The sequence below is a fragment of the Lissotriton vulgaris genome, chromosome 7 (assembly GCF_964263255.1).
Source record: "Lissotriton vulgaris chromosome 7, aLisVul1.2, whole genome shotgun sequence".
NCBI lineage: Eukaryota > Metazoa > Chordata > Amphibia > Caudata > Salamandridae > Lissotriton > Lissotriton vulgaris.
The window spans coordinates 716327575-716338731 of record NC_141695.1 but is presented as its reverse complement, the minus strand read 5'-3'; the positions used below and the strand labels follow the sequence as shown (position 1 = coordinate 716338731).

Here is an 11157-nt window from a genome sequence, read left to right as displayed (position 1 = left end):
CAGGCCTTTCTTAAGCAATTTAGTCATATCCTGTGTTAATTCTAGAGACGACAAATTGATAATTTCAATCTCATTACTCAATCTATCACTTACAACAGTCAGTTCTTCCATGATCTGGTTCTCATTCCTCGTCTTACTCCTTGCTGTCCCCTTACCTCTTATTCCTCTCCTTGTCTTACGATACCTGCCCCCCGGCTCCTGGCTCTCGTATCTCGGTTGCCTATCCTCAATCTCTTCACCTCTTCTAAAAAATTGTACTCAATATTTGCTGCAACCTGAACACCATCTGCTTCTTCATTCTCACTACTTGAAATATTACTGGATGATGCATCAGTATCACTGATTGAGGGGGTTGTCACTTTCTGTCTAGCATTCCGATCGTGTTTTACCAAGTAGTCGAAACGTTTGGCATAAGTAAAGACACGTCCCGACTTATAATCATTCTCATCGCGTCTCAACTTCCTGGCCTTTCTACGCTTTATATCAGCTTGTAGGTTACGTAGGTAATCGTCTAGGATGGTATAATTTTTTACAGTCGCTTCTGGAAGATTAAGATCTTTTATTTCATCTTCCACTTTCTGTATTTCTAATAGAAGTTTATTGAAAAAAGTAGAAGAAAAAAGAAACTTATGGGAAAGGATTCTAATAATAACGAAAGTTAGATAAAAAAAAAGAAGAGGTAAGAAAATAAAACCTGCCTGCTCTATGCAATATCTTTGTAAATCATTAGATAAACATATACAAGTACCATGTATTGCCTCATGGTATACCATCACAACAAGGTATATTGTGCAGAGATCAAATGACCAGAGAATGTTGTTTCTATAACATCAATATGAGCAATAACAGTCAGTATATATACAGTGTCAGTAAGTATTGAAGAAAAATCGTCTATCACAGTTACCAATAATTCACCTCTTTATACCTAGATACTATTCCTTATTCTTATCCCAACTAAGTAGAGGTCAAAACAACAGGAAATTTTCGTTAAAGTGGGATCTACAAAGCAAATAACAATCATTGTATATAATATCAGTAAACATTCAAGTAAACAAGTCTACTATAGTTACCAATAGTTCACATCATTACCCCTAGATGCTTGTCTTCATTCTTGTTCCAAAAAATATTGATATTCAATATGAATGTTCATGCCATCCTCTACAGCTCTCAATTTCATCAGCCATAATACTTCCCTACGCCTAAGTTTCAGAGTCCTGTTCCCCCTTGTGCATCCTGAGTAACATGATCGATTCCATGAAAACTATATACATGTTCATCCATTCTTTCATAATTTTGAACGGCTTGTGCCGCAATGGGATATCTCATGTCTCCGTTCTTCCATGCCCTGAAGTGTTCTACCATTCTGTCACGAAGTCTCCTGATTGTACTGCCCACATATATTTTGCCACATGAGCATACTATAACATATACCACAAAAGTGGTGTCACAGTTTATAAAAGTATCAATGACAAACGTTTCAGAACCATTGTAACTGAAACTGGTTACCTTTCTCCTCGCCCACCTACAGGAACTACACCGTCCACACTTATGAAAACCCTTGGCCACATTACTCAACCATGCATTCGAAGTTCTCGTAGGGTAGCTGGGACTAACATTGTTCGATAATGTCATACCCTTCCTAAAAGTAATGCTCGGCCTGTCACTAATGAAGGGCATCAGGTCTTTATCAACTGTAAGTAAATATATTATTTTTGAATTTATTCTCGAGCACCTAACGGCGCAACTAGCGTTTGATTGAAATTGATACTAACATATTACAAGATGGCGCCTATAGTTTGCGAACTATATTAGACACTCTCAGATGGCGCCCGAACAGAACGCCGATTGTGAGGGAGTGTGGATATACGCAACCCTTCTGTGTGGTCAGTTATTTTACTGTGTAGTGTGCCGAAAAGTAGCAAAGAGAGACATTATAGTGCGGATGTTGATCAGTATGTATACATGTTTTGAAACACTCCGCTTTTGATATTTGTATGGGAGAGAAACGTAACGGATAATAATTACGATCTCGACACAAGAGGACATTGGTGAGTAAGGGGAGGTGACGTATCAGTCTTGTATTAGTGCATGATTAAGCAATGGGTAATCATTGGTATTATTATTATTTTCGATTATAGAGTATTACTGACTTTGACAGATACGTTTTGAAGGATTTGGTGAATTTTGGACACAATATTGGATTCGGAATTTACGGTAAAGCCAATATTTCTTTAATGTTTAATGACATGTAACTTATGTTACAATGTACTGTTTACAAGGGGGATATCAGGCAGGAACCTTGTGAGCCTTGTTTTTAGAATATTGTGACATTAGATTAGACAGATTGAGATACAGTATTGGCTATCATTAGATGATGGGGTTACAAGTTTCTGATAAAAGATAGAAGGAATGACGTTGTATGGACTGGGTGAATTGTATGTGGTAGCGTTTGTGGAGGTCTTGAACATCTTTTGTATATTATCATCTTAGATGTTTTGTGAAGAGGATATTCATGGAAAGGAATGGTGAATCGGATTGGCGTATTCACTGATGAGGTGATCATCAATTCCTTATTGAACTCTGTTTATTTTTCCCTTTCACTTTTCCCCTTTTCAATCGTGACAAGTACTATTCTTGTGTAGACCGTGATGGACTACTTTCTGTATCTTTTCACATGAATAGGGTGTTTTAGAGAGTGGATTTTGGGTTCCATCTTCTTTCATTTCTCTTTTTTCACTGGAACTTACATAAACTTTTGGTTATTTAATCTAGATTTAGTTTATATAATGGCTGAATACGGATGGGTTTTCAACAACTGTTATTTCCATTTTGGGTAGCAGCTCTGAGGAAGTCAATGTGTGTATATATATCACGACGAAACACGTGTTGGCTGCTACTTCTAAAGAAGAAACGTATTGTATCTGTGTGAAGAAAAGGACATGAAGAAATAAACATTTGGAATACTAACTCCAGGACATTGAATTTATATTTGAACATTGTATTTTGCTGACTGTGCCAAACTGAATGGGACTCATTGAAACACTTCGTTTTGGATATAATCTGATCTTATATTTATGAGTGCTCAGGAGGAAATGTGTTTGGCATATGGGAGGAGCGGGGAAGGAGGGATGGGAGGGGAAAAAGGGAGGGAAAAAAGAGGGGTAGGAGATCTGTGGGAAACAAGAGGATATTGGGGGGGTAAGGGGAAAGGGAGGGGGAAGAGGGTGTAGGCTCAGAAGGGAGGGGAGGAGAATAGGGAGGGAGGGAGCAGGACAGGAGGAGGAAGGGGAAAGGATGAGATTAAAGCAGCAGTCTGCACCATAGGGATAGGCAGTTGTACAGAGTAGTGCCATTCAATTCAATACATATGTTCGGAGGTGGGCTGGGAAGAGAGTGGGGGATATGAGGTACCAGATGTGGGGCATCTGTCATCATTCTCGTCTTGCAGGAAAGGTGCCCAAGTTTGGAGGAACAGATCAGACTGGTCTTGCAGTTTGTGGATGACACGCTTGTGTGAGGCTGTCTGGACTTTAAAGACCAAGCTGAATCAACCTACAGAAATAAGCAGGAGCTACCTATTAAACCTGAGGAGGATTAACCCTTATAACCAAGGACATCTCCATGTAAAGGCACTAAAGGACCTTTGGGCACACCTAAATACTTCTTAGGAGACCCATTAAATAAGTACCAAATATAAAGTGTTAGTGGCGCCATATTACACGGTTCCTACTAATTTAGTAGGACTGTGATTGGATCAACAAAACTTTATAATATAGTGATTGAGCCTCTTCTATATCAGTAAATGTTGATTTGGCTAGCTCACGATATTGCATCCAAACTCCCAAATCCCCAGAGTTTTAGATGCTGTTAGCAACCTTGAACATGAACACTCTGATTCCCAAGGAATTCGTGGAAACATATCTAAGCCTTTCGTTTATCACTTTTGCATGCCCAAGGTTTCACAAAGAGAAGAGGATATAATACATTTTCAAATGTTTCATGAAAATAAAAATCCTTGTAAGTAAAACATGAACGGTGATTATTAGATAGATGAGACACATCATTGTTATAGGCATTACTAGAATGGTGCAAAACACAAACAACGTAACAACGTAAATTGTTCCAAATGATACTCCTATCTATCACTAATACTCCTACATTAGCGGGAGCATGGTGGGAGTCCCCCTCTGCCAGACTAAGTTGGTATGATTCAGCCCCATACCTTGGTGTAATATCTTGGGAAACTGGCCTAAGTGCATTAATGAATGCACCCCGTCAGAATTGTGCAAGCCTACACACATCTGCATGTGCAGCTATCCTTCTTCTCAGGATGAATGTCAGGGCCTGTGGATCTGCCTCTCAGTCACAAGTCTCCTCAGTTTCCATGATAACTTCGGTGTGAAATACCTTTCGCCTGAATTCAGAAAGGATACTGTTTAAATAATAAAATACCAGCCATATCTAATTCTGCCAGAGAGGCAGAAAAACTTATTTTCTTATTCCGGGTAAAGGAGTTGTCTCCTACAAGCGTATAACAAAGCAAGTATATTACATCCTAGTATGTGTCCATCAGGGCTGGCGCTAGGCATGGGCAGCGTGGGCAGCGTGGGCAGCGTGGGCAGCTGCCCAGGGCCTCGCACTGATCCCACCAGCATGGGGCCCGAACTGATTGTGTGCCCTGTTGTTTCCCTGTCTCTGGGAGGGGTCCCCTCCCTGGACCTCTCAGGGATGGTGTCTGGAGGCCTAGGGGAGGGAGACGAGTCCCCTTGTCCCAATTGCAAGGAGACCCATTCAGAGACACTGTGGGAGGCCCATTGTACAGGATTTTTTGCGCACCCACAGTGTTAACTCCCAGCCCACAAGCAATTCTTACACCTATCATGCTGGAGGTGTGAGAATTGCTTGTGGGCTGAAAGTTAAAACTGTGGGGGCGGTAAAATCCTGTACAATGGGCCTCCTGCGGTGTCTCTGAATGGTTTCCCTGCAAGGGGTCATTTAAGTAAATTAGAGGGGCTTCGCGCATTCCCTTGTGGCCCAGGGCCTTGCAAATCATAGAACCGGCCCTGGTGTCCATGAAACTAACAGTTCAGACTACAGAACAACGTCCAACCATAATAAATGTGTGAGTGGCATTTCGTCATGTTAGTGAAAAATATGTTCAGACCACGATCTCAAAAAGATGCTCAATTTAGAAGGGAAGACTAAATTGGAGACAACATTTAATCCATATAACACTGCCATGCTTATTTCATTGGAGGCCGAATGGTTTGAGGTGCTAATCACTAGATGCCATCCGTTGTGCATGGAAAATTCCATTTTATTGTGTTTATGATATTCCCGATAACCTAATGTCAATCTGCAGCTAACGGTATCATTTAGAATATTTACTTCCTAGGAGCTAAGGGCCATATGCATGAACACATTTTCCCATAGACACAGAATGGGCAAAACCCTTTGATGAATCTGGCCCTAAGCCTTTTACATGCCCACTTTAAAGAGTTAGGGCACCTCATATTACATGCAATCATGCCTGATTTGCATGTAGCATGATTGTATAACCAGAAAGCCCTACCGAAACGACATAGCACTAGTCTGGCTTTTGGTTAGATTTGCGCTAAACGGTGCCATATACATGCAAGCGGCAGGCACAATCATTTATTGAAAGATAACAGGTAGAGGATGGAAGGGTTTAACATTTTCGCCTGCGTGCCGTATAGTCCTCAAATGACCCTGTCCATTAGCTATCACTGTGTTTGCAAAATAGAGCCACTTTAGGTCACTGAACATTGAGGACTTTTTACCCAAAGACTGACTAAATTGTACGTAAAGACAACGGAGATGAAAAAGTAAAAAAAGTACAACGACTCATAATATTAACTGTACATGCAATATGACACATTTTGATAGACATGAAACATGTTTGCTAGTAAAACCAGATCTGACTCTTTCGTATTAAAACGCCTTTGGCTGTCACAGGAGTAAGAGTACACGAGTCAACACTAGGGCGGGGCTAGGCTGATACCAAAATAAGGAGACGACCGTCGTCATTTATTTTCTACTCATTCAAATTACTCATTATGGCCCACATGCATCAACAATGCCATTTGCGATTCCTTATTAGCGAAAAATAAGGATTCGCTAATAAGGAATAGCAAAAGGCTATGCATGAAGAAATCACTAACAAAATTGCAATTTCTTAATATTCCTTAATTGCGACTCGCAAATTGCGACTCGTAATTAAGGAATACCTCTCCATTCATTCCTATGGGTCTAGAGGCCCTTAGGAATGAATGGGAAGACATTCTCAATTTGCGAATCGCAATTAGCGAATCGCAAATTGAGAATGCAATTTTAAGGGTGCAGGGGTGTCCAAAGGAAACCCTGTTGCACCCCTGAAATTGATCTGTACACATATGTTGTACATAACATGAAACTTTGAAAAGTGCACAAAAGTGTATTAATCAATGTTTTTGCAAATTACCAGGAGGTTGAACTTCATGGTAATTTGCAACTCCTATTACTGAAATCGCTAATTTTTTTACTTTGATGCATTGCATTTAAGGTATCTCAATTTGGGATTCCTTAAATGCAATAGCAATTTAAGGAATCTCAATTTAGAGATTCCTTAAATTGCGATTTTTGCATTTGGGATGATGCATCCCAAATGCAAAAATACCGGTCGCAAAGGTGCAGTTTGCCACCGGTTTTTAGCTTGATGCATGTGGCTGATACTATTTTGCCTTCCTTGGAGTTATGTGAGCAGCACCCTCTAGCGGCCAGATATGGTGCCGCTGTTCTCATACCATTGAATCGAGCCTCTGGGAGTACCGTTCTCTGATTGGCTGCCGGAAAGGCAGCCTCTGTCTCCTAAGGATTCACTCCTACCCTCAGTGCGAGAGAAGACAGCTCTCGGCAGCAGCCAGCACCGGCTTCCCTTTCCTCATCACTTTCCATCCTTTAAGTTCATTCACCTGCAAAGATGACTGTGAAAGACCTGGACCAGGGCCAGCATTACCGGCCGCGCATGGCGTTCCTGAAGAAGGTAAGGCGCCGACCCTCTCCCTCTGTGGCAGCAGGTCTGGTTACAAGGCGCATCCGTTTGTGATTCTGAGATAGAAGTGCTAGCGTGAGTGCCCCTGGGATGTGGTCCACGTGTAATGTGGCACGCTGATGAATGGCGCTTAATAACACAGAATTACAGTCCTGGTAACAGTAATACTGAAAATGCAATCACTAATTTGTGCTTTCAAATGCTCACTACCAGGCGTCTTATTTACATTGTTTGTAGTGCCTCGCATTACTGCTTAGTGGTACTCGTCTGCCTTGAATTGGTGAAAGGATGAGTAAGTCCTGCCTGGCTTGACCCTGCGTCGATTTAAAGAAACGTATGGATGGAGCCCGTATCGTAGCTATGTTCGATTCTGAGTAGGCAGAGGAGGGTCTCCGCAGTGTGTACCCCAGCCCCCCCCCCCCCCCGATCTTTCTTATTGATGACGAAAGCCATAGCAGCAATAGCAATAGCTGTAGTGATAACATCCACAATAAAGCAATATTAATAATTGAAACAACATTAAGGAAAACAAGAGCCGTGAATGTAAATCACAACAGAAGCGCAGCCGTCTCGTGGCGCTGAAATGACAGGTGCCGTTGAAGCCTAATTGTGCACGCAGGCACGCTGCTCTAATCTCTAATGAGATTTCAGATTAGTGCACGGATTTAGCTGAGGTGTCCGTGCTCGGGACCTGCCCTTAGTGACCTCGAGCGTCTCACGTCGGGGAAGGGTCTCGTCGCTGTGTGCGTGACTGTGTTTACACGAGGCGCTGGGCGCCGTTACTGTGGCCGGGTGGCAGGTCTTCCATGCAATGCACAGCCGGGTCTGGCGGGGACGTGCAGGCTGTGATCAATTTTACTTCACTAAGCGCCTGGAATACACAAGTGATTCCCCGTCGAAATACAACGGCGTGTGCACTGTATGGGGTTTTTCATTGCGTTCTGTTTGTGGAAATAACCACTTCGGCTTGTGTGTTTTTCCCCATTACTGTGCTGACCTGTTACACCGACGTGCTCACTCGCAGTACGCCCGCGCCCCCACATAGGCAAACGCTTCTAGGGGGGTTTCCTTCAACTGCACAGATGGGAAGCCCCTCACACCACAAATTCACAGTCAGACCACTGTCGCAGTCTTGGAGCTGTGGCGTGGTGCATGGAAGTGTCAGTAAAATACTGTTTTTGTTACATTCCGCAGTCGTAGCACGATCACTAATGTTCGTATTACAATTATCAATAATGATAATGCAGTAATATCGACGACACACGCGCACATACACACACGTGCATCTATCATCAATCGCACCACGCGCATTAAAGTGTGAGTCAGATGGAGCCTTCCTCCGGTGCTCTTCTCGTGGGGACAGGCTATCACAGATCAGATTGTGTTTAGATAGTTCCCAAAGACCTTTTTTTTATAGTCAAGGCTTTAAGTGGGAAGAAAAAGTGGGGTGTGGCCTATATAATGGGACATGGCTTAAAGACATAAACTAACTTTCTGTGATTCCCACAGTGTGCCACCCGACCAGCATTTTGGTTTCTCTCTGATCTTTCTGTTGTCATTTCCAGATATATAGCACAACTGGCATACCTCTAAAACCAGGCAGGACTATTGGCTTTGTCAGTGATTGTTTGCTCTTCATGCTAAATGAGAGGCAACAATGATTTTGTTGTAAGTAATTTATATTGAAAATGTTTCAATTCTGAAATGGTGATACTGGGAATGAAGCATTACCAATGCCTGGAAAGGACAGCGAGCTTCAGAGTTTCCCAATCCCCCCTGTCATGGTCACTGCTAGACACGCCCACCCTTTCCTCTCCACATCCCGTCAATCTGCATATTTTACACCTCATCTCTTCTCTTCAGCAGCCTCTTTTAACTCTCTCCTGAATGCGCTTCAGCACCCCCATACACACAATACACACACTCACCTGTAAGCGCTGCATTTTCTTTTACTTTCAGATTACTAATACTTTGACAGCTGTGTACGTCCTTCAGACACCTTTACATAGAACCACAAATGCAACAGGAATATGTGGCCAGGGCGGTGTGCGCTCTGCAGAGATACCAGGGATAGGATGACTATGCGTTCGAACACTTTGTTGACCCACTTATAGCCACTTATGCTGCCTTCAGCCCCAACTCCAGAACTCCCCACCATGGTCCCTTATAAACACCTAAAGGTGGCTCCGTTCAATGTATGCAATATACAAGACTGATATGCTACACGAAAAAAACAGAGAAAACCAACTTCCGAAAAATAGTTAACACTCTTAGGGAAGCAACGGTTAAGCAAACCATGAAATATAAACAGGAACTAAGGGCCAGAAGTAGCAAAGGGGTTTACCCATTCGGCTTCCATGGGAAAAGGTTTTAGTGCATATGACCCTAAAAATCACTGACAAGGATTATATAATCTTTTTCTGCATTATTTGTTGAGAAATTGAACTGCGTTTTTGACATTTATGTTACAGATATGAATATTGGGCCTGATAGGGACCTGTTTAAAGTTCATTTTTAATTGCTACTAGCTCTGAGACCTGGAGGGACCTGTCCTGCTTAAAGCTCAGTCAATAGTGTTTATTGTAATAGTGTCAACAGTGTTATAGTGACTAGGGAGATCTTTGCCTTCACTGGGCAAAGATCCGTAAGCAGCCTATATCACATGCTTGAACCCGCTGTGGCCAGCTCAGACTTCCATCATTCCATGGTGGATAAGTGTGCAGCATTGAGCTGCGGAGTGAAAATGAAACCTGTTTGCAGTGGGATGATTCCACAACAGTGGTAGCATTAAGAGCTCATACTTGGAACCAGTTGGGCTAAAACGTTTCAAACTTTAATGATCGAGTTTTCCACAGTTCACACCACAAGCTTATTATTCTGTTTTTAGATGGGGTGGATGGTCACTGGGGTAAGAAATGTTTGACTATTATATTTTGGTGCATCACTATTTCCATTCGATGCCGATTGATGTGCCGGGAATCTGCTTTCCATTCCCAATCTCTCCACATTCCATATACCTCTTTAATAAAAACAAAAATTCAAGTCCTCCAGGTTTCTGTTTTTAGATTAATTGTAACTCTCCCTGCCCCTCGCCCTAAGTTGTTTACATTCAAAATGTGATGGCACCACACAGCTTTTTTATTTTGCTAAAGTGAGTTGATCCTTGTGTGTAGACAAAGAGTTTTTAAAGCTGCTTTTAGTCTCTCAGTGAGATCATTGACCAAATTAGCAAAGATAAAACATCATGTGGTCCAAACATTGTGGTAAGAATATAGAGGACAAGAATGCAGTGAAGGTAAGATTCTATGGGTAAGCAAAATGTTATCATGCTCAGCTCCACTTACTTGCCAGTGCTTGTTTTGAGCCAGTGGTTTCTAATTTCAGCACTTAATTGTCAACACCGGCACTTGTAACAGTCTGCCAAGTGTTGACACTGATTGTTTGATATAGAGATGAAAACAACAACAGTTGTTTAATTATTCATTTTACATTAGCCCGTTCCGTGCTAGTGACGGAACACTCCGTCATGAGCCACAGGCACGCTGTGCTCATGACGGAGTGGTTCCGTCACACCGCAGCCGCTCCGCCCACGCTGCATCAATTCCGCACCTGCGCGGCTGAATTAATGAGCGGGCGGGGCTGTGACGGAATCACTCCGTCAGGAGCACAGTGAGCCCGTGGCTCGTGACGGAGTGTTGCCGTCACAAGCATGGCAGCGCCGCACGACCCCCCATCCTCCTAGCGCCGCGGCGGAATTACCGCAGGGGCCAAGGGGTTAAAAATTACTAATTCCTGCCGCCCATGCCATTCTTATTGCTTTGGTGGCCTGGAATAGTCTGAATTGACATAATTGGAGGAGTGTAATGGTTAGTAGTTGCATTGGTACTGTCATTGGCAGCGCTGGCAGGAGCAATAGGTGGTGCAAGCTGCAGTGACTTCCTGACGAGGGCCATGCCACTAATTTGTTCACCAATTACGCACCGCCTGTACCCTGCCGATACATATATCTTCAAGGTGATGTGGAGTTAAGAATAGTAAATCTACACTTACTTTCTCAATATTCTTGTCCTTGATATCTTAACCACAATATTTTGACAACACAATAT

The 11157-nt window shown here is 42.6% G+C and overlaps 1 protein-coding gene across 1 annotated transcript in view; it reads left to right on the top strand.

Annotated features, from left to right (window-relative positions):
* The first annotated feature begins 6909 nt into the window (after positions 1 to 6909).
* The window catches only part of RGS9 (regulator of G protein signaling 9), a 956925-nt gene continuing 952677 nt past the window's right edge, over positions 6910 to 11157 (top strand). The window contains exon 1 of the mRNA XM_086930945.1: positions 6910 to 7042. Within this exon, the coding sequence (XP_086787071.1) occupies positions 6980 to 7042 (63 nt within the window). The 5' untranslated portion in view covers positions 6910 to 6979. The remainder of the gene's footprint in view (positions 7043 to 11157) is intronic.